The sequence below is a fragment of the Gastrolobium bilobum genome, unplaced genomic scaffold (genome assembly GCF_033153095.1).
Source record: "Gastrolobium bilobum isolate Gb01-03AN ecotype WA unplaced genomic scaffold, APGP_CSIRO_Gbil_v1 utg19765, whole genome shotgun sequence".
Taxonomy (NCBI): Eukaryota; Viridiplantae; Streptophyta; class Magnoliopsida; order Fabales; family Fabaceae; genus Gastrolobium; species Gastrolobium bilobum.
In genome coordinates this window covers 103914-128779 of record NW_026897847.1, presented here as the reverse complement: position 1 = coordinate 128779, position 24866 = coordinate 103914, and the positions used below count along the sequence as shown (strand labels likewise).

The window sequence follows — 24866 nt, the reverse complement described above, 5'->3', positions numbered from 1 at the left end:
CCAAAGATATGCAGAATTTACATACGTCTATTACATACAATCAGTGCAAGACACCACTTGCAACCACCCACAGAATCACCCTATGGTATGTCTCCTATATACACAAGCTTACCGTCTAGGTGAAACAACAGATGCATATCATAAGGCACTTGCACATAACAGCTCAACAACATTTTAAAATCAATACATGAAAACACATTATGCATATAAACCATCCCCCCATGGGCTATGGTGGAACCAACAATGGCTAAACCGAGGACACGAAAGCTTACCTCTCAAGCTATCCATCCAAACCAAGAGTCCACACTGTCCCAAGGTCACCAAACAGCACAATCACAGTCTGTTTATATCAAAAATATCATCAATAACCATACTTTAAAGGTTCATTTCATTATGACAACATTTCCTTTTTCGTTTACATCTTTTCTAGTTCATAATTATCAAGCATTAAATCCCTTAATTAAAGGTATCACTGTTTCCCAATAGTAACACAAACTTCCTAGGCCATCATGCCCAAATGGGGACTTTCCCACGCATAAAACTGGTTTCTGGTCATTTTCACAAGGGTAATCGATTACCATGGACATGGTAACCGATTACCAAAAACAGGGTAATCGATTATTGAACATGGTAACCGATTACCAACGAAAAGTAATCGATTACCATGCGGGCAGAACAGTTTTTTGCAGAATTTTTCTGCATAATCCGAAGTGAAAATGGCTCCCAATGATCCAAGGTTCGGTTTTGACCCGAAACAGATGTTCATTATCACTTATTAACCCTAGATTAACAACCCTAAGCTTGAAAGATTAAAGTTATCTCTTTTCATGACACAAACAAGCTATTTTCATGAAATTTCAAAGAGAATGTTCAAGGTATACCTATGGGGGCTCAAACTCAGCAGAAAAATAGGCTCTTGGAGCTCTCCAATTTGTCCCAAAAATCAGGTTCTACAAAGCCACAAAAATGGTGACCAAAGCTTGGTCTTTTCTCAACCAAAATGGCACCTTGAAGCTTCAAATGGCATGGAGATGGATCCCACACCTCACAACCCCAAAGTCAGTAGCTTTCTCCCCAAAACAAATCCCACAACTCAGAAATGGCTGGACTTTTACCCACCCATAGCTAGAGCACACTCATACAAGGAACTTTGGTGAAGAAAGTTGGGGAAAAGGTGCTCTCTTGGAGCTTTAATGGAGGAAAGAAGGTGGAAGAAGGGGGCTACCTCAAGAAGCTCTGAAAATGTCACGTAGGAGATGAAATTTCTGACCTAGGATCATGTGCCCCTTGTATTTATAGGCGCGCTTAAGTTAATCGTGCAGTATTAGCGTTAATAGCCACGCTTATCATTTTAATTCCCAACTTCATATTCTGAACCTAGCCATTTTTCTAATATTTTTCATATTTTAATTTTTAATTTTTTGCAACACTTTTTTGGCAGGCGTTTTAACGCTGACAGTATTAGTTCTGACACCAGTTCTCATTATTTTGACTTGAAATTTGTTATGCTAGTCATATATATTATTCTAGTGACATATACATACTTTTCATAATTTTCTGGGATACTTCAGCGGTACGCATTTATACCGTGGAGCAGAACCGGTGTCTGCACTTTTCGTCAGAAAAGTGACTTTCAACATTATTAATCACTTACCATAATTATTTAAGCCTTCTCCTAATTATTAGGGTCAATTATGAAATTATCTCATTAAACTCTTAATTAATTAATTAATTAAATTCTTAAATTAACAGTGCGGGTTCTTACAAGATCTCTAAAAAAAATCTCAGTAAGAGAAAGGGTCCTCAAGAATCTCTACACCCCAAGCCCACTTACATGCGTAATATAAGTTCTAAAACAGTAAAACAGTCTAAGTTTCAAAATCTGTGCAATGCAGCATATATACATGTCATGTGTGTAATAGTCCTACTGCCCAGAGAATAAACATGTAGGGATTATATATGTCTACAACCTACAGTATAAGGAACACCGCTTGTACCTCACCCACAGATTTATCATCTTGTATGTCTCCACATACTCAGCTTATCGTCTATGTGGTACACCACATATATATCATAAGGCAATTGCACTTAATCAAATAGCTCAATAACATTTCAAATATTCACCACATAATTTCACAAAACACATCATGCATATAAATCATCCCTCCATGAGGTGTGGTGGAACCAACAATGGGCAAAACTGAGGACACGAAAGCTTATCTCGCAAGCTAACAATCCACTCAAGAGTCCACATCAGCCCAAGGTCCACAAACAGCACAATCACAATCTGTTTAGACTAGAAATCTTATCAACATTCATAATCTAGGAGTTTATGACATTACAACAACATTTCCTTTTTCGTTTAATGCCATTAGGCTTCTCCCAAAGCCTTAAGCCTTAATCTAGGTGATTCTGGCTTAGTTTAATTATTACTGAGGTTCATACTAACCATTCAAGGGTCCAGAAACCCAATCTACACTTCTGTTTAGACAGAACAGTACACGACTCAAAATTTCCAGAATATTCGGATATTTCACGGGGCCATATCCGGATATCTCCAACCCCATGTCCGGATATCAATATCCGGATATCTTAATCAGATATTTTGTGACAGAATGCAGTTTATGCATTTCGCGAAGATATCCCTTCAAGGTCCCTCTTTTAACACCCTTACACATTAAAGCATGCATCTTTAAACCCATTTAGACCAGTGATCATGTTAGCTACTTAATCCTATCATTTTTTATGCCAAGACTTGATGTTTAACAAGGAAACTCATGATCAAAGGTGAGGAACATACCCCAAAGGCTCAAAACAGAAACCACAAGTGCTCTTGGAGCTCTCAATCCAGCCCCAAGGTTCTGACTTCAAAGGTTCACGAAAATGGCTGTCAAGCAAGGTGCTTTCTCTTCAAAGGTAACTTCTTGAAGCTCCAAATGCTAAGACAATGGCTCCCTCCATGAAACTCAAGAACTCAGCCCCTAAACCACCACTAAGTAGAGACCATAACTCAGAAATGGGCTAACTCTCACCCTCACAAGGTTGCTCACACCAAGTTATGGTGATTAGATGAAGAAAGTTGAACAAAAAGGTGATCACTTTGGCTCACAAGGGGAAGGGATGAAGGTGACAAGCTTGGAGAGAAAATGCAGCAGCCACACTCACGTAAGAAGCTGAGGATCAGCCTAGGGTTGTGTGCAAATCACTATATATAGTCTCATTAAGTTATAAGTGTTGGTATTAGCACTAATAGCTCCGCTAATCATTTTAATCTCAAAGTTTGGATTCTGAACCTAGCCATTTTTTTAGGATTTATCATATTTTTATTATAATTTTCGCAGCATTTTGCCAGTACGCGCTTTTACGTAGTTGGTATCAGTCCTGACGACAGTTCTCATTATTTTGGCTCCAGACTTGTTATAAAATTCCTATATATTAATCTAGTAATATTCACATACTTATTATAATTTTTCGGGATACTTCATCGGTACGCTCTTATACCGTGAAACAGAACCAATATCTGCACTTTTCATCAGAAAAGCGACTTTCAACATTATTAATCCCTTATAATAATTATTCAAGTCTCTCCATATTTATTCTACGTCAATTATGGAATTATTTCATAACCTCACATTTAATTAATTAAATTCCTAAATTAACGGTGCAGGTTCTTACATTAGACAACAGATTTATATAAAGGAATTGTGAACCTCATAAGCTAACACCAAAAAGGGCAAGGGGATAATCTGATGTATAAGGCTCCCCAACTAGCGCGTAAGGGTAGATTACATGCAGCTTTACCCTTAGAGACCGCTTCCCAAACTTGAATCCCCTTTGATCCTAAGAAGCAACTTTACGGCTACTACAAAACTTGCACTCAAAAAAGCAGTTCCTGTAGAAATATCATAAACACCACTTGTTTGCATGATACAATCCAGAGAGCTAGCTACTAGGGAAATATTCTCAAATGGTATAACCTAAAAAAGCACCATGAAGCTGGGTCAATTTTAGCTTTTAAGCACAAATATTCAGCTGGCAATAAATCACAGGGACACTTTGGCTCAAACATCTGATTCACAACAGGATACTGTTGATCTCAACTAGAGGCCCAAATTTAACATATGCTCAAACTCCATATCATTGTCTACATATTTGGTCCAGAGATTTTTGTATTGATTCAAAGCAATAAAAAGCCAAGGTTTCATATTTCTATTGTAATGAATGACTACAGCATTGTTGATCTCATCCAAGCTAATACTAATACAGGGATTGTATCGTAGCTCAAGCACATGCCAGGATTTGTCCAATAACATGGTTGTTGAGTAGAAGATGCCCAGACCAGAGCACGAATAATTACTTCAAAAGTTACAACATTAGGGATGCAACCATTGTCTTCCATTTTTGATAGCAAGGCCAATGCTTCATCAAACAAACCCTCTTTGCAAAGTCCATTGATCATAACAGTATATGTCAGGACATCTAGAAGATAGCCTTTAATGAAAAGATCCTGAAAAGCCTCTTATGCATTCTTAAGTCTTCCACCTTTGCATAATCCATCCCATCAATAAGTACAGTAAACGTGAACACATCTAGCTGAATACCTTGATCTTTAATTTTGGTGAATAATGCAAATTGCCTTGTCTAATGATGGTTTTTGCATAAAGAGTCTACAATGGAAGTGTAAGTGATTATATTGGCTGGTTGACCTTTATCATGCATCTCATCAATAATCATACTTTTACAATGCATCTTTTTAAAAAAATTTATGGCTTCATCAACCATTCCAATCTTACATAGTCCATTAATCATGATAGTGTAGCTCCAAACATCAGGAGTCACTCCCCTTTGGACCATAGTGTTGAACACAATTTTCGCATTGTTTGCTTCCTTAACTAAGAAATACTCATCTATTAATGTACTATAAGTAACAAACAACATTAGGTCTACACCTTCTTTTGTCATCACAGCTAAGACACTTTTAGCCTCATTGACCTTTCCTTCCTTGAAAAATGCATCAACCAATATGTTAAAAGTAGGAGCATTTGGGTTGATGTTTTTCAATAACATTTCATCAACCAATTGCCTCTTTCAGTTGACTCAGAATGCAAAAGCCATAGATTAGAGTGTTGAAGGAAACCTTAGGATGGAAAGGGCATACCGTATTCTTGACATTGACATTGACATTCTTGACATTGTTAGCAACTAACGGAGTTAGGGTTTACGCAAAATGAAAACAGAGCAGAGGGCACGATGAAAATCACATGGAAGATCACACCGTTGAAGAGGACTGTGATGTAACGGTGGATCAGTTAACGGCGCAGGCAAGAATTGTAGTTTTGGCCTTTCGAGTTGAACCTTCGGTGATGAAAAGCTGTGAATGGATTTAGGGTTAGAATCAAAGCGTTAGTATTTCGTATATAATGAAGGTAATTAACATTTCTTCGTTATTCATCACCTTTTTATGAGCCATTCGATATTTTGAAGGTAATTAAGTAGTTTTATGAGCCATTAACTAATATTTTTGTTAGTTAATAAGGAAATCACGTAAGGGGAAAGTGTGTGTCATTTCAAATGACACAAGTCGTGTCATTTCATAGACACAATGAGGCGAGACCCCACTTTTTTTGTCTTTATTTTTTTAGTAGGACCTACACCTCTTTGTGTCTAGGGATGAAAGTGGATCGGGCTGGCCTACAGGGGCTTATGGCCTAGCCTATATCAGACCAAGCTTGGTCTATTACATATAATCAAATAGAACAGACCCGAACTTTTAAAGAAGTCTATTTAGAAAGCATGTCATAGGTTTTTTTTACATGCCGGGCCTATAAGCCTATAGGTCAACCTATATCATATTATTTATTTTAAATAAAATAAAATAATATTATTCATAGTAGTACCAAATGATGATAGTTTAGTTGGTGCATTTGAGCTAGTAGGTGGTGGAAGGACCTATGTCTGATCCCCATCAATACTATCTTTGGGAGTATCATAAGATTTGTATCAATCTCTACAGTACCATCAGAATCAATATTTAATGTTGGAGGAAAAGTTATTGATGCCTATCGTTCTAGCTTGGTTGAAGATACCATCCAAACTTTAATATATGGTGGAGATTGGTCACGTAATAAGTATGGTTTGAAGAAAAAACAAAAGGTATAAAAAAAGTTTTTTGCTTTTAATCTTTTTTTTCTATTCTTTAATCTTGTTTTTTGTTTTCTATATTTACAAATAGTTTGTAAACTTATATAACCTTGGAATTGTATTTGCAAGGGAGAGAATATGATGATAAGTTTTTGGCTACTACAAGCATCATGATGCATTTGTTGGATTCATGCAGTTGTTTTAATTTACATAATATGGTTTGATTTGTTGGATATGATGAAATATGTATTTTTTTTTTGGTAAATTAAAAATATATGTTATTTAGTTTGGGCATCTTGCTTCTAAAAGTGACTTAAATGCATATTTTGATATATTGTTGTTGTGATTTATGATTTTGTTTAAACGTTGAAATTGTGATTTTTGTTTTAACAATAAAATTTGAGTATTTTGTGAAGTTGATTCATGTTTTGCTTGGAAGTTAAAAATTAACAGACTAACGAGTCAGACCAAACTAATTAAATTGTGTCTATGAAATAACACAACTTGTGTTATTTAAAATGATACATAATTTTCCCATCATTTAATAGGTATATAGTCCATCAAAATAATATATTTTGTGTTGGGTTTTCCCCCCTATTATTTCATAACTATATATAGTGTTTATAATTTAATTTTTAATTGAAAAGAGAATTTTGAGTTGAGAGTGAATTAAAAATTACAATTGCTTGTATTATTCTTATTTAGGATAACAATTCCACCCAGAAAAGGAGTCATTTGTCCTTCTCTTATTATAAGCTTAGTATACTTCCTTTTCTTAATTTCCTGACCATATACTAATCATAAAAACATGAGTGTTATATACTAATTACTTTACTTGATTTTTAAAGTTTATGAATTAATATCTTTTCGTTTTATTCCTTATTAGTTATTTTAACAAAAACCCATGTTTGTACATGCTTTAATGAATAATTAATTCAAAGGGCCACTAACAATATAAAATTAACATAAAGGAAAAATTTACCATTACAATTGATCAATTAATTTTTTGATATTGTTATTTTGTTCTTTTACCTTTAATTTTTATATTAGCGGTCATTCTTTTGTTAATTCTTTTTCCTATTTTGCAGACAAGTTTGTCAAATAAGTTGGCATTATTTAGCAATGGTATTGCAATCAATGCATAATATAAGCAAAGATGTTTTTCAAACATATATAGATACATAGGCAATTTTTTTTTCTTTTTCTTTTAATTCAGGTTATTCCCATTATATTAAGATTCCAGATGAAGTTATTAAATCACGTTTGCATCATTTAGTTCATACAAGTTCGCTAATTGGGATAACGAACTAGCCGCAGCAGGTTGTCATGTGGCAAAGGTTCCTTTGGAGCATTGATGAAGTTCTGAGAAATTACTGAGGAATGACTAATCAGCGTGTGTCACAGGCTGTGGGAAAAGTTTTTTTTTTGCAATTTTTTTGACAGTGATTGCATGCAGTGAGGCCTTTTGACTCTAGTAATATGTTTTTTAAAACATATCACCGCAATAATTTCATTATGAAATGATATATCATTATAATGCATAACGACGTGGTAGATGAGCAACCATTATAAGACGCGTCCTCGTAATGAACGCGTTTCATGCAACCTGAAGACCGAGCACATCTTTGGTGCTACTGTAGTATGTACTCCTTTATTAAAAGTAGAAAATGGTGATGGTTTTAGGGAAAATAACCATACAAGAAAGGGTAAAATGGTAAAGAAAATATATTATATTTTCTAAATTGAATAAATGATGTACCGAGTCTTCAGTACTACAGTAGTACCGAAGATATTTCCCTGGGGAAGGCGGGATTTTTGTAGTGGTCCTGGATGTACCTGACGCGGCTGGAGAGTACCGTCTTCGAGACGAATAATTCTTTGGTACTACTGTTGTACCAAAGATTCAGTGCATCCCACTAATGAAAATATTACATGTCAATTAAAATTCTTTTTTTCTGTCAAATTTTTTCTCTCTCCTCTGATGTGTAATGTTTTCATTGATGGGATGCACTGAATCTAAGTACAACAGTAGTACCAAAAATTTATTCCTTCCCCAGCAGCTTCTCCCATTGTCGTCGATCAGGGAAGTCGGAGAAAATAGCAGTGTTTTAAAACCCGGCTCGGACCGGGCGGGTCGATTCGGGACTCGGTGACCCGATAGGTTTCCCGGTCCGAGCGGGTAGTTAGACCGGTTATGCAGTCAGTCCGGATTGGACCGGTTGACCTGGCCGAAACCCAGCAACCCGGTTGACTCGGGTTAAACTAGTTTTTCCTTCTTCTTCTTTTTTGGTAATTTTTGTTGTTGTTGATAAGACTTGAATTAAATCATATTCATATTTTATGATGAATATGATTAAAAGTAAGGTGAAAATAATAAGGTATTTTAGATTAGTGTAGTTCGTTTATGTAATTTAGTTGCATTTTATAATGATTTCATGAAGTTAAGTGGTGATAAACACTGATGGTCTCATTATCTCATCTCAACGGTCTAGAGCTAGAAGCTTAGAAGTATATAATATTTGCTATCATTGAAAACTAATTTATTTTTTGAAGCTCATAGATAGTTTTCTTATGTGAATTTTTATTAATATAAGTAATATTTTTAATATGTAAACCGTAAAACTGGTTCAACCCGGTTGAACCAGTGACCCAATGACTCAGTACCTCGACCGGTTCGATGACCGGTCCGAGTTTTAAAACACTGGAAAATAGTGTTTATTTTACATTGCTCAAATAAACAGCCATTGCTCACATTAGAAACTATTTGAATGACAGTTGTGCAATTAAAAAAAAAATGGCAAATGGGTCACTAACACTTTAAAAAATTTACTATTTGAATCACAGTTGAACAATTTTTTTTTAAAAAAAAAATGACAAATGAGTCACTATTTCATAATATTAAATGACACACAAGAGAATCCATAACTATTATTTATGCCTCATCCTTCTTTTTATTTTATTTTTATAACAATAGATGTAATCTTTATATTCTAAGAACATGAGCCACATTTTGAAATATAACCCTTTCATATGGGAATCAATTGCGAAGAAATTTTCACATTCTCATATCAACTATCTTCTTCAATTTCGATATGCAATAGAATCATTTTGTTAAAATAATTTTTTTTTCTTCATAATTTTAATTTTTTTTAAAAAAATCGTTGAAGCGTTTTATTATTATAATAGACATTTATTGCTGCATTTTTTTAAAAAAAAAAACTAAATAAAATTACTATTATGATATTTCAATTTGGTATTTAGAAAAATGCTTTGTAAAAAAATTTCATTAAAATATAGTTTTATAAAAGATTTTAACATATTTTTAATAAAAAAAAAATCAATCATTTTGTTATATTTATCCATCATTTTTATTTTTATTTTGTATCAAAGTTATCCATCATTTTAACCTCCGTTATATTTCAACTAGAGGGTAATCTTTAGGAAAGAATAATTCATCCTCGACACTAAAGTTAATGGATAATATGAGTAAAACTATTTCAAAAAATTATTTCTAAAACTTTTGTTCCCTGGAAAATAATCATAATGATAATAATTTTGTTAGAATCTGCTCATGCTCTAACATTTCATTATTTAAAATTTCAGTATTTTTTAAATAGGATGACAAATGGAAGATGAATGCCTATAAAAATTTGATCTTTCGATAATTATATTTAAGCTTTCTTAGCCACGAAAAAATTTATTATTTATTGTTGTTATTATTACGGTATTTCTGATCTCATAAATTGACATGGGAAAAACTTTGTATTCTCATACGATTTTTTTAGTTAAGCCAAATTACGGATTACGTTAAGAAAAAAATAGACAAATATCTTGAGACTGGGGTTGTGTTTGTCAAGTGAATTTTTTTTTAAGAGAATAAAATATATTAAGGTGATAATAATTAAATTTTTAAAAGATAAATGCTGGAAATACAGCCGTAATAATACACATTACAGACGAATATTAGTTTTATAAGATATTTGTTTGATCCGTGCAAAATTAATGTAATGTAAATATTTTTGAAAAATAAAAGTTTAATGCAATAACTCATGATATATTCATTTTGCTTCATAACATGTCCATTTTGACATTATTTAACAAAGCCTGAAACAAATTTAAAAGAATAATTAATAGGGAAAGAGGTGTGTCTCATTTTAAATGACTCACTTTGTGTCTTTTATTTTCACAAAGAAATAAGACCCACACTTTTAAAAAATTTCTTTCCACTCTCTTTTCTACGATCTATCTCTTTCTCTTATTTTATTTGTTTTTGGTGAAGGGCACAGCCCCAACAAAAACAAAGAAATTACATCAAAGAGTGCCTAGCTCTGTGAACAGAGTTAAAATCAGAAAAGTAGAACCACCTAATATCAGGGGGAACATGAAAAATCATAAAATCTTCTTGGTCTAGCTTTAGCAGAGGAAGATTAGCTAGTCAATCTGCACAAATATTTCCTTCTCTGTAAGTGTGAAGCAGCCTAACAGTCCAGTCCTTTGAGAGCCATTCCCGTATACGAGTCACTAAATGAGACTCACGGGACTCATCACCAAGTTTGGTGAGCAAAGTGATAGCATATGTTGAATCACTCTCCAAAATAATTTTCTTTCAACCCCCTTCCCAAGCTCTTTCCAATCCTTTAAGAATACCCCACAACTCAGCTATAATTGTTGTGCAATGGCCTATTCTATAAGAATAAGCTTCCAACCATTTTTCATCCGATCCTCTAATCAAACCTCCACAAGCAGACATACCTGAATTTCCTTTAGAGGCCTCATCTGTATTAATCTTTATCCAATCATCTTCAGGAGGTATCTATGTATAATATTACCATCTGATTCCACTGATATCATAATCTCCCTAGCAAACAACAAAATAGCATCCAGATTATACCTGTTAACCATACTGCCCGAACCATGCATCATGTCATTCCTCCAAGTCCAAGCCTTCCAAATGGTTATACCAAATAACAGCGCCCAGGGAATATTAAAGCAATTAGATGACAGCTAAAATGTGATACACAATTTTGTATCTTTTAAAATGATACACAATTTTCCCTAATTAATAATGATACATACATATTTTTATATGCCCATCATTTTATATTTGTTCAGTTTTCGATTTTCAATTACAACTAATTTTGGATGAAATTTCAAACACTTAAGGCATACACTCTGATTGCGTGTCAATTGAAAGGAGAGGAAAAAAATGTGATCCACAATAAATATTTCCTAAAATATACGCTGGAAAAAGTTAATATTAATATTAAGGTTCAAACACATATAAATAAGGGATAAGATATTCTTACTATCAAATAATATTACTATTAATATCATTATCATATCTTAACTTTTAATTTCCATCAATCAACAGTAATTATTTTCACAAATTAAACTTATTAATTAATTATTAATTCACAATTAATGATAACTGTTGATTGAAAAAAATCAACAATTAAGATATGATAATAATATTATTTTGCAGTAACAATATCGTTATAAAAAAAAGTCATTTTTAACTAAACATGCAAATTTGAAAAGAAATAATAAGTAGTATTTATTTTACATTACTTAATTAGATTGATTAATTAAGATGGGGGCAACTTCATCTGTAATTTAATTTGTGGCAATAACCTGAATAAGTAAATAAAAAAGGGGTCAACGTGTAAGAGAATTTCTCCTGATGTTGTCACTTACAATACTCTATTCTATGGCTTTTGCATTCTTGGTCGATTGAAAGAAGCAGTTGCTTTGTTTAATGATATGCTATTGAAAAATATCAAGCCAAATGCTCGTACCTTTAACATATTGGTTGACGCATTGTGCAAGGAAGGAAAGGTCAAGGAAGCAAAATATGTGTTAGCTGTTGTGATAAAAGAAGGTGTAAAACCTAATGTTGTTACTTATAGTACATTAATGGATGGGTATTGCTTAGTTAAGGAAGTGAACAATGCAAAATATGTGTTCAATACTATGGTCCCAAGGGGAGTGACTCCTAATGTTTGGAGCTACACAATCATGATTAATGGATTATGTAAGAGTGGAATGGTCGATGAAGGCTTGAATCTTTTTAGCGAAATGCATCGCAAAAAAATGATTCCTAATACGGTAACTTACAATTCTCTTATTCATGGTTTGTGCAAATCAGGGAGAATCTCTTCTGTTTGGGATCTTATTGATGAGATGCATGATAAAGGTCAACCACCTAATATAATCACTTACAATTCCGTATTAGACTCTTTATGCAAAAACCATTATCTTGACAAGGCAATTGCATTAGTCACGATAATTAAAAACCAGGGAATTCTGCCAAATATGTGCACATACACTATACTTATTGATGGATTATGCAAAGGTGGAAGACTTAAGAATGCACAAGAGGTTTTCCAGGATCTTTTGTTTAAAGGCTATCTTCTAGATGTCCAGACATATACTGCTATGATCAATGGTCTGTGTAAAGCAAGCTTGTTTGATGAAGCATTGTCCTTGCTATCCAAAATGGAAGACAATGGTCGTATGCCTGATGCAGTAACTTTTGAAGTAATTATTCGTGCTCTCTTTGAAAAAGATGAGAATGATAAGGCGGAGAAACTTCTACGTGAAATGATTGCTAGAGGCTTGTTGTAAGAGTAAAACTAGGTGAGATGTTTTCTAGTTACACATTTAAGTTATTTTGAAATTTTGATGATGACTAATCTTTATTTCGTTTGATAGTTACACATAAAATAAAAAATAGACTATGCAATGGGCTCACTATCACTTTAGTTTTAATTAAAAGTAATATGTTGTTAGGTTCATCTTGATATTATAACGATAACAGTTGTCAGTGGTCAGTTTTTTTTTTTTTTTTAGTCTTGAGGTAGCTATGCTTTTTCTTACCAATGTACTAGCGATCTGCTTCATCTACTTTTAGGGGGCGTTTGGTTGATGAAATTTTTTTGGAATAGTAGGAAAATGAGATAGATAGAGAAATGATTGGAAAATGAGATAAAGTGAGATGGGTAGAAAAATGTAAAAACAAGTTGTTTGGTGGGGAAAAACTTTACTGGAAAAATTAGGTAATTTTATGAAATCAACAGTGCATTAAAAGTGAGATAACCGATTTTCCAAAAAATCCCACCTTCAAACTGGGTTTCTAAACAGTGCGGATATCTATGTTTCTCTTAAATCCATACAAATTAGATAGATGGGTTTTTGGTGAAAATATGTTGAAACAAACATGGTGTTTCTAAAAGCTATACTTGAGAAACATATATATCTCTTGAAAAGCTCCAAATCACTACTCATCATTACTGTTTCAGATAACAAAACAAGCTGAAGCTAGCATGATATTCTGGAATGCATTTTCTGCTATTGTTGGGACTCTATTTACCCCAAATTATATAAAGTAGAGCTGGTTTCTTTTTTGGCTGTATATTTCTTGTGGTGATTCTACAGAAAGTGAGGATTTTAAAACACAAGCATATTTTGGTTACATTATTTGAGTTGTCTTAGATGTTAAAGTTGCTGATATTTTCCTGAGGTCATTGCCGCACAAATAATTTGAGTTTGTTTTATGGTTTTTAGTTATGTATCAATTACATTGTATTAGTATTCTTTTATATTATTTCATACAGCTGCTAGAGCTTGCAAAACAATCTCTCTCTATACTTAATAATTATTTGAGATCAGTGAGAGAGTCACAAACTCCTCTATCCATTTCTTGGTTTTATCTCTCCATCTGCATTGTTGACTGTGGTAAAACTTAGTTGCTTCGAATCATCAATGCAACTCTGAATTACGAGCTCTTCTTTGTTGTTGCTAATCACACCTTGCTTGATGTTGAGATTGATGCAACATTACAAATCTTTCCAACCAGAGCAATCATAGTTGCTTCTGGCCAGACGGCTAATGTTCTCACTTCTAATCATGTTCTTTATTCTTCAGGCATGTTTGTTACAGAAGCTAGACCTTTAAGCACATATGTTTCCCTTTTGATAACTTCACAACTTGCATTTTTGATGTACAAAACACAAATCTGAGAAATCCAAGTGGTATATATTCTTTCCAATCTCCCTGAAATTGAAGGTATAACCTTTTGATTCTTCAGAGAGGAATGCAGTGGTTATTCCGAGGGGAGGACCGGTAGCAATTGAGTTTAAGGTTAATCTTAATGCATTTCTATCGTGACAAGCATATATCTTTGGGTCTTGCCATGGCTTTTATTGTGAAAAAAGGTACTTCAGTATCATAGTACTTGCTGCCTTCATTGTCCTTCCTGTTCAATCTACTTCAGCTAGCTAGCTACTTGACAAAGTGTGAAATTTATTGATGATTACTTTGGTGCAAGTTAGCTTACCAGAGTTTCTGAGCTCTTATTAGTTTTAGATATTAAGTTGACTTACTTTATTTAGGATAGAAGCAAATGAAGGTTCTTATATTGTGTTAGTTTGACTCGTCAAATTGGTTTGACATCATTCTTTAATTAAATTGAACCAAATTACCCTCCTCTTGTTCATATCCTTTTTCTCTAATCCCAGTTCCAAGGTATTCTCAATTTCTGATATGATGTTGACTTGTAACAAACATAACTTGTGGTATTTACTGGTGTTAGGAAAATTATTCAGATGATATTTTTTCAAACAACTTTATTATGTTTGAAGAGTAGGAGGTGAAGTGATTGATCTAGAGAATGGAAATATGATGGGAATCAAGAACTCACTGCTATGAGGTTTCTAGTACGTTAATACTCTCTTGACTTTATGATTTTTTCCAGTTATATTTGTTTCGCGCTTAAAGGTGGCGAACCGGAGCAGTGGTAAAGCTGTTTTTTCATGACTAAAAGGTCATGGGTTCGAATTCAGGAAATAGCCTCTTTGCAATTATGTAAAAATAAGGGTGGAGCTGGCAAAACAGGCTCGCCTTGGCGGGCCAACCTGCCAAACGGGGCGGGCGGGCTCATTTTTTGGCGGGTTGATGGCGGGCATAGGCAGGCCGAGGCGGGTCAGTGTAAAATAAGCTCGGGCTGGCGGGCCAACCCGCCCAACCCACCAACAAGGCGGGGCAGGCTGAATTTTTCAGCCCATTTCCAAAAGCGGAGCGGAGCGGGCTGACTCATTTTTGGCGGGTTGATGGCGGGGGGGGCGGGGCGGGGCAAGGCGGGCCGCCCACTTTGCCACCTCTTTACCTCCACCCCACACTCGTTAGTCGGGTTTAACAGGAGTGGTTTTTTTTTTTTTTAATATTTGTTTCGCGCTTATAAATAATGTTATAAAAATAGCAAATATAGCTGATATGGCCACTAATCAGGCCACTTCAGACTTCCATACTTGCACACTGAACAGCCTATTCTTTAGGAGGTTTATTTTGTCTATTTTTTGCATATATTTTGTACTTTGTTAAGTGCGTCTAAATTGATCCTGATATAATTTGTTTTAATTTGCATTCTTTGTTTTTATTCTATCGAAGGATGAGGATGATTTGTAAAGTACTGGTGATACTGGAATATGTTTGGGTGGAGCTGGAATATATTGTTTTGCACAAGGTCGCTTAAAATTTGGTGGACTGTTGCTTTTAAATAGTTTTTTAAATTCTTAATCCCCCCTCTCTTGTTTTAAATTAGTGCAGAATCCTAAATAGGTTTAGCTTTATGATCTGGTACTAAAAAACATTGTCAATCATCAAATAACAGACTCAGCTTGCTATGATATAATTTGATCCTCTCATTGAATGCAATTGAGTGATGTTAACTATTGTAATCTATTTGACATTATAAGAGTCACTACAAATTAATTGTCTAATTTTTTTCATGATACCTAATGTTATAACCGATGTCAAGATCCCTTGTATATTTTATTGCTGTTGCACTAAGGGAAATCCCACTTGCAAGGCCAGAGGTGAGAGAAGTCCTTATACTTAACCTTACCCTTCACCCTTCACGTATTGAACATTTCAATTTTTCATTTTCCATAGAGGAGTTTGTGTTCCCAAAAGGATGAAAATAAATCAAAACAATGATTTCAAAAAGCCAACTGGATAAAATCTTCAGAGTTTGGATTTTGGAAACTTGGATGCACAAAATGGACCCTCCAAGCTGAACTATAGCACATGGCCTATTGAAGAATACCAGCATTAGTGCTTTAAAATGTATGGATGGGAAACCAAGTAAAGATCTGTAGGTAGCTAACTCTCTTTTCAAGTGTTGTCCTTGTGTTGAGTAAAACGGGAGATTATTTATATACCTACTTTTTTTATTGATGAACTGTCACATAGAGAAAAAAAACAAAATTTCTCTTTCCTCCATGTATACAAGTTAGAAAATACTAATTTTCCATTCATTGGCTTAGACCACTGAATCATTGATGAGCCTGGACCATATTAAATATTTCCGTAAAACAGAATAGTACTTGCTGGTAAGTTTGAAATCATTAGAATATCCAATGATTGATTTTGATTTCCATGCTCTACCAAATAGGATCAGTGTGTTATTTTTCTCTGTTTCTATATTCTGCCATTATTTTTTCCTTTCAAATTCTATCATATTTCGTGTATTTATAAAAGGGAAAAAGAAGTATAATGTTGTAGGAAAGTGTTTAGGTTATGTTATAGAGATAGAAATTATGGGACCCACACTTTTTTTCAAAAACCAAAAAAAAAAAAAAGTTTGGGTCTCACAATCTCTATCTCTATAACATAACCTAAACACTTTCTTATAAGATTATATTTTCTATTTCCCTTTATAAAAATACAAAAATTGACATATGCCGATCTGAGTTTATTTTCAAATTTGTATTCTTTTGAATACATTTCTCTCCTGATTATGTGATAGAATTCTTTTTTCACATGAGGAGCCAATTACAGAGGTCAATGATGAGACATTCGGTGAGTTGACAGTAAAGTTTACTGTCCTCCATTCATAGTTCAGGCTTTGATTCATAATTTGGATCTAATTTACTTTAACGATTCAGAAGCCTTAATTCAATCATAAACTCCTTTCCTCAAAGACCAGTCATGTAAGTATCTATTAGTCTTATGGTACTCATTATCACATCACAATTTATAGAAGCTTAGTCATCAAGCTGACCCCAAAAAAAGCCATAGCTATTATAGTAAATTTTACATTAATGATATATTAAATTATATTACATATATGTGAATGCTCAAAAATATAAAATCAACTAAAATTAAATATATTTATTTGTGATTAATTTTTTTGTCACTTTCATTCTAAACAGTTACAAGAACATGAAGAAAGCAAAAAGGTTGGTGTGCAAAAAATCCTAAAACAAGAGAGGATGCTTGTAATCATAAAGTACTTAATATTTATTAAAGTGACAAAGCAAATAACCCACCCCGCCCGCCAATGTATTAAAAATATGAATTTTTTTAAAAATTATACTTCCCATATGTATAAAGGTTATTTTTTTAAAAAAAAATAACTTGATTGTTCAACCCGTTCTTACGCAGGACGGGTTTAAATGAATGAGCAAGTTGGAAATCACAATCCAACTCGCCATTTTTTATTGGTTTAACGGGTCAATTAGACGGTTTAAACTTGATTTAAATAGTAGGTAAGAATGGTCTGTTGCAAGGATTATTTTTTTTCACGAAAATATTAGCATATAATGATCTAAATGAAACTAAAACGTACAAGCATTTGTAGATTGAATCTAATTCATTTTAAATTTAATACTTTCTTTTTAATTAAAAATTAAATGGTAAAAACTACAATATTTATATGATAATAAAAAAATACAAGACAAAATACTATATTTGAAACAATAATAAATTTAAATGTATAAATGATTTCTAATTAAATCAAGCCAACATGAAGCATAATTTCAATAAAAAAAAGTACCTTAAATTTATTTTTATTACATCATTCTACTGTTTTTATTAATTTAATAAACACATAAATTAACAAACTCAATTCGGAAGCTGCCAACAACAATGTCAATGTCAAGTTTAAGGTATGCTTTATCCTCGATAAGGTTTTTTTTGGGGATCTATTTCTAAAATATGTAATATGTGATAATTATTTTTATTTTTTTCGAACATCGTTTTCCTTGTCTGCATCCCTATTAGTTTTGATGACTTTTCCTCCTATTAACTTCCTTTTCTTTATAAAATGTTGTGGGCTTTTTCACTGATATTTTTTGAATTTCTCTCATCTTTTAACCGAGCAAATATTCACTGATTTGGCTCATGTGAGCCGAGTAGAGAGAAAAGAGAGGAGAGAAGAAAGAGAGGAAAAAAGAAGAGTGAGAAACGGATCATGCAATTATTTTTCCTTTTAATCAACTAGAGATTCTTAAAACTTGTGCTTAGGCCTAGAGTGTAAATGTTGGAAGTGTGTAATATACACATATCCTTATCATACATCTTAAAAATAAAATAAGAACAGCGGATATACATTTTAAAAAAAGTTCATTCTAAAAGTTTTTTTTTTTTTTTTTTCATTATACATCTTAAAAAAAAAAAATTATTGTCACCCTTATTCCTGGATTTGTTTCCTTCATTTTTATCTCAATCCTACCACCATCTACGATTAAAAGAAATAAAAAATAAATGTCATCTTACTTTTTTAATTAAGATTTTACTTTAAAATCTTAATTAAGATAACATTAGAAAGTTTTCACATGTCTTATATTTTACTTTTTCGTCTTCGTTGGTAGGAACAATGGCCAAAGTGTCACTCTTGGAAAAAAAAAAAACCAAAATGTCATGTCAACAGTAAATTTTGCCAAAATGTCACTTGTCATATTTCGCTACACTGTGTAGCGAAATATGTGTGCAAATAATTCGCTAGACGGTATAGCGAAATATGCCACGTCAGAACCAAAAATGTCACGTGTCAAATAAGCAGAATTTCGCTACACAGTGTAGCGAAATTCTCCCTGTCTGACACGTGGCATTTTTGGTTCTGTGCATTCTGACGCAGCATATTTCACTACACCGTGTAGCGAATTATTTGCATATATATTTTGCTACACATTGTAGCGAAATATGCCACGTGGTATTTTGACAAAATTTACTATTGACGTGGTATTTTGATATTTTTTTTACCCAACAGTAACACTTTGGCCACTGTTCCTCGTTGGTATGCCAAATATAACAATATTCATATAAAATTTCAAAATATTCACATTTATCACTTTTATACAAAATACATTATTACAAGCAACAGCGTTGAAACATAGTGTTTGAAAGCTCAACTCAAAAAAAAATTCTCATGTAATTAACAAAAAAAAATAATAATAATAAAGTTTTATGTACTTTATACACCCTTTTTCAATTTGTATAATTCAGACAGAAACTCCGCATTCTATTTTTTTAATTAAAAATTAAGTTATAAAAACTACGAATAATTACGTGATAATAAAAAATAGAAGATATTACTTTTTAAATTATGAAGAGAAAAAGATATAAGGGAAAAATGTGTGTGTAATTTTAAGGATATAAAATTGTATTATTTTAAGTAAGAGAAAGAGATAGATCATAAAAAAAAAGTAGATAAAAAATAAACAAATGTGTGGATCTCACTTCTTAGTGAAAGTAAAATAATACAAGTTAGGATGTAATTTAGAAGGAAAAACGCTCTTCCCAACATATAAAAGATTCTCAATTATCGACAAAAACAAGTCATTTAAAAAAAAATAGTTATATCATTTTTATTAGTTTATTAAACATTAAAAAGACAGACAAGCGTTCAGGGAACAGTGATCAAAGTGTCATGTTTGGACAGAAAAATTATCAGACTGCCACGTCAACAGTAAATTTTGTCAAAATGTCACGCGGCCTAATTCGCTACACAGTGTAGCGAATTATGTATGCAAGTAATTCGCTACACAGTGTAGCGAAATATGCCACGTCCGGAACGCACAGAACCAAAAATGTCACGTGTCAAATTTTGCAAAATTCGCTATTCTAGCGAAATATGCCACGTCCGGAACGCACAGAACCAAAAATGACACGTGTCAAATTTTGCAAAATTCGCTACATAGAGTAGCGAATTATGTCGCGTGACATTTTGGTAAAATTTAGTCAATCTGGTAATTTTTTTTTTTGTAGAAACGAGGCAAAATGATCACTCTCCCAGCGTTCAGCCAATCCGTATGTCAAGCTGTTTTCATTTTGGATCGGCAAACCCTAACATTACAGTAACACAACTTGTAGCTGCTAACAACAATGTCAATGTCAATGTAAATGTAAATGTCAATGTCAATGTCAATGCCAAGTTTAAGGTACGCCGTTTTCATTCTAAGGTTTCCTTCAAACCCCTCTTTCCTTCTTTGCTTCCCTTCCAACACAAGGATGAGACAATACTCTCATTCTCATTCTCCATTAATTGACAAACCTGATGATAATGATTCTGTTTCCTTATTCAATCGCATGCTCCTTATGCGTCCTACCCCACCCATCATTGAATTTGGCAAGATTTTGGGGTCCCTTGTGAAGATGAAGCATTTCGCCACTGCAATTTCACTTTCTAAAAAAATGGAATTCCGGGGAATCACGCCGAGCATTGTTACCTTGAATATGTTGATCAATTGTTACTGCCACATGTGTCAAATGACTTTTGCTTTATCTGTATTAGGCAAGATACTCAAGAGGGGTTATCACCCAGATACCATAACCTTGAACACTCTTATGAAAGGTCTCTGTCTTAAGGGTGAAGTTAAGAAAGCACTGATCTTTCATGACAAGGTGGTAGCTCAAGGATTTCAGTTGAACCAAGTTAGTTATGGGACCTTGATCAATGGGTTATGTAAAATAGGAGAAACAAAAGCGGCCATACAGTTGCTGAGAAAGATTGAAGTGCAATTAGTTCAGCCTGATGTGGTAATGTACAACACAATCATTGATAGCCTATGTAAAGATAAACTTATAACTCAAGCCTTTGATTTATATTCTGAAATGGTTGTCAAGAGAATTTCTCCTGATGTTTTGACTTACAGTACACTAATATATGGCTTTTGCATTCTGGGTCAATTGAAAGAAGGGTTTGCTTTGTTTAACGAAATGCTATTGAAAAACATCAACCCAGATGCTCATACCTTTAACATATTGATTGATGCATTGTGTAAGGAAGGAAAGGTTAAAGAAGCAACAAATGTGTTAGTTGTTATGATAAAAGAAGGTGTAAAACCTAATGTTGTTACTTATAGTACATTAATGGATGGGTATTGCTTAGTTAAGGAAGTGAACAATGCAAAATATCTGTTCAACACTATGGCCCAAAGGGGTGTGACTCCTAATGTTCACAGCTACAGTATCATGATTAACGGATTATGTAAGATTAGAATGGTGGATGAGGCCATGAATCTCTTTGAAGAAATGCATCGCAAAAATATGATCCCCAATGCGGTAACTTACAGCTCTCTTATTGATGGTTTGTGCAAAACAGGGAGAATCTCTATTGTTTGGGATCTTATTGACGAGATGCATGATAAAGGTCAACCAGCTAATATAATCACTTACAATTCCATTATACACTCTCTATGTAAAAGTCATCATCTTGACAAGGCAATTGCATTATTCACCAAAATTAAAGATCAAGGTATTCGGCCAAATGTGTTGACATTTACTATACTTATTGATGGATTATGCAAAGGTGGAAGACTTAAGAATGCACAAGAGGTTTTTCAGGATCTTTTGATTAAAGGCTATCCTCTAGATGTCCAGACATATTATGTTATGATCAATGGACTTTGCAAAGAGGGTTTGTTTGATGAAGCATTGGCCTTGCTATCAAAAATGGAAGACAATGGTTGCATCCCTGATGTTGTAACTTTTGAAGTAATTATTCATGCTCTCTTTGAAAAAGATGAGAATGATATGGCGGAGAAACTTCTTCGTGAAATGATTGCTAGAGGCCTATCGTAAGAGAAAACTAGGTGAGATGCTTTCTTGTTACGCATTTAAGTTATTTTGAATTTTGATGATGACCTATCTTTATTTTTTCTGATAGCTAGTCATAAAATAAAATATGTACTATGCAATGCGCTCACTATCACTTCAGTTTTGATTAAAAGTAATATGTTGTTAGGTTCATCTTGATATTATAATGATAGCAGTTGTCAGTGGTCAGCTTTTTTTAGTCTTGAGGTAGCTATCGTTTTTCTTCCCAATGGACTAGCGATCTGCTTCATCTACGTTTAATGAATTTTCAGTCACTACTCATCGTTAGTGTTTCAGATAACAAAACAAGCTGAAAATATCATGATATTCTGGAATGCTTTTTCAGCTATTGTTGACTCTATTTATTACCCCAAATTATAGAAAGTAGAGCTGGGTTTCTATTATGCTGAGTTGAAAACACAAGCATATTTTGGTTCCATTATTTGAGTTGTGTTAGGTGTCAAAGTTGCTGATATTTTCCCAAGGTCATTGCCACATAAATAATTTGAGTTTTTTTAATGGCTATGATTTATTTTGGTGGTAAATATATTGGAATGTGTGTTCTATTGATTGTCTAAACTTTAGTTTTAAAAATAATGAATAAAGTTAATTTAAGGATTGGGGGTTATTTAGAGGTCTCAAAATTAATTTTATAGTTTTTATGTGATTTTTATATTTTGTTAATAACTAACCCATTCCCTTATTAGAGATTGACTATAAATATGATGTGGATATGAATTTTTTCTGCCCGCTGGCTTAGTCAGACTTTAATTACATCTTTTATCTTCTTGTACAGGTACTTATTTTGTTTCGATATCCTTGGGGTTCTTCATTCTTTTGATTCAGCAGCTAGGGATGGAGTTACTTGTCACTTGAGGTTTTCAGATCCGTTGTCTTAAGGAATGTAAAAAACTAGCTGTCAACTTTTATTTATATATTTTTGGCCTAAAATGTATTTGTGAACTTAATCCCGTAGTCACAATTTCACTTTTTGCTGGCTAATTTTGCTCCTCTGGTGTCTCGAGGATCAAAGCAGTGTGTTTAATTTCTGTTCCTGAACAAACAGAACTTATAATGAATACCAAGAAGGCAAAAACATAGTGTCTGCAGTTACTCCAGACAATGCCTACCATATATAGTAGAAACATGTCAGTTTTCAAATGCAAAATGGGCACAAAAGTAGATGAGTATATGATGAATGAGAAAAAATACCATGATGAAGTATGGAAGTAGACCCCAATTGTTTTAATGCTTACTTCATACTTGGTCTGCTAGGCCCTCTGTACCCTTGTTCAAATAAAGGCATTTAGTTAATTTGGCTATTTTCAACAAATTTCCACTGGACTACCTGCGTTTGGTAATCAAAACAACTTAAATAAAAGAAGGCTAAACATTTCAAAATCATAACAATTATTAGAGAACGGTGAGAGAGTGTCACAAACTCCTATATCCATCTCTTGGTTTTATCTCTCTATCCGCATTGTTGATTGCGGTAAAACTTAGTTGCTTCAAATCAAATGTAACTCTCAATGAAGAGCTCTATTTTGTTGTTACTAATCTGATGTGATCCATCCCAATAAGAAATATAGGAGGATGTATTGTAAGAAGAGGTGTAGAGGATTGGTGAGTCAGCATTAGTTAGTTGGTTAGAACAGTTAGTGGCATCTTAGCTGGGATTTGGGTCTGGGAGAGAGTAGAGACTCTTCGATAACTTTACACTATTCTCTAGTTGTTTCTAGTTTCTTTTGTAGCATTTTCCTTTTCTGTCTTCAGGTGTAATTCCTTGTAATAGTCAATTGATGCCTTGTAATTCTGAGTTGAATTTCACAGTGTATTGTTGTTACTCAATATCAGTGTATTGTTGTATTCAATATCAGTAAAATCAGTTCTGTTGTTAGTCAAACCTTTGGTTGAGTTCAGTAATTTCTTGATTACTGGTTGGATCTATCATAATCACACCTTGCTTGATGTTGTGATTGATGCAACATATACCAAACCTTCCAACAAGGGCAATTGTGTTAATGTTCTTACTTCTGATCAAGTTCTTGATTCTTCAGGCATGTCTGTTACGACAGCTAGACCTTTAAGCACTTATGTTTCCCTTTTGATAACTCCACCACAATTGGATTTTTGATGTACAAAACACTAGGACTGAGAAATTCAAGCCCCATATATTCCTTCTAATCTTCCTTTAAGCACTTATCCTTTTTGATTCTTCAGAGAGGAATGCAGTGGCTGTTCCAAAGGGAGCACTGATAGCAATTCGGTTTAAGGTTAATCCAGGATTGTGGTTAATGCATTTCTATCATGACAAGCATATATCTTTGGGTCTTGCCATGGCTTTTATTGTGAGATATGCTCCTTCATTATCGTAGCACTTGCTGCCTCCTCCTCCAGAAGATTTTCCTTCCTCTTGAGTCTACTCAAGCTACCTAGCTGCTTGGCAAAGTGTGAAATTTATTGATGATTGTTTTCGTGCAAGTTAGCTTTCCAGAGTTACAGAGCTCTTATTAGTTTTGGATATTAAGGTAGCTTGCTTTATTTAGGATAGAAGCAAATGAAGGTTCTTAACTTGTGTTAGTTTGACTCATCAAATTGCTTTGGCATCATTCCTTGATTAGAATGAATCAATTTACCATCCTCTTATTCCATAACCTTTTTCTCTAATCCCCGTTCCAAGGTATTCTCAACATCTGTTTTGGAGTTGATTTGTGCTAACTGCTAACAAAATAGCTTGTGGTATCTTTATTGGTGTTAGGAGAATTATTCAGATGATATTTTATTCAAACAACTTTATTATAATTGAAGACTAGGAGGTGAAGTGATTCATCTGGAGAAGGGAAATATGA

The 24866-nt window shown here is 33.5% G+C and overlaps 1 protein-coding gene and 1 pseudogene across 1 annotated transcript; one reads left to right on the top strand and one right to left on the bottom strand.

Moving 5' to 3' along the window:
* Nucleotides 1-4225: 4225 nt before the first annotated feature.
* On the bottom strand, nucleotides 4226-10891 carry LOC133310810 (pentatricopeptide repeat-containing protein At1g12300, mitochondrial-like; annotated as a pseudogene).
* A 995-nt stretch (nucleotides 10892-11886) lies between these two features.
* Nucleotides 11887-22933, top strand: LOC133310809 (pentatricopeptide repeat-containing protein At1g63400-like). Its single transcript, XM_061511798.1, has 5 exons — nucleotides 11887-12754; nucleotides 20188-20360; nucleotides 20719-21016; nucleotides 21104-22013; nucleotides 22814-22933. Exons 1-4 carry the CDS (start codon nucleotides 11902-11904, stop codon nucleotides 22000-22002), a joined length of 2223 nt encoding a protein of 740 aa, XP_061367782.1. The 5' UTR covers nucleotides 11887-11901; the 3' UTR covers nucleotides 22003-22013; nucleotides 22814-22933.
* Nucleotides 22934-24866: the final 1933 nt, after the last annotated feature.

Bases quoted from the DNA above. Each gene is read 5' to 3' on its own strand.
- LOC133310809 (XM_061511798.1), top strand. From the start codon at position 11,902: ATGCTATTGAAAAATATCAAGCCAAATGCTCGTACCTTTAACATATTG. The intron at 12,755-20,187 runs GCTTGTTGTAAG...TTTTTTTTGTAG, and splicing joins ACGTGAAATGATTGCTAGAG to AAACGAGGCAAAATGATCAC. The intron at 20,361-20,718 runs GTACGCCGTTTT...GTATTAGGCAAG, and splicing joins ATGTCAATGCCAAGTTTAAG to ATACTCAAGAGGGGTTATCA.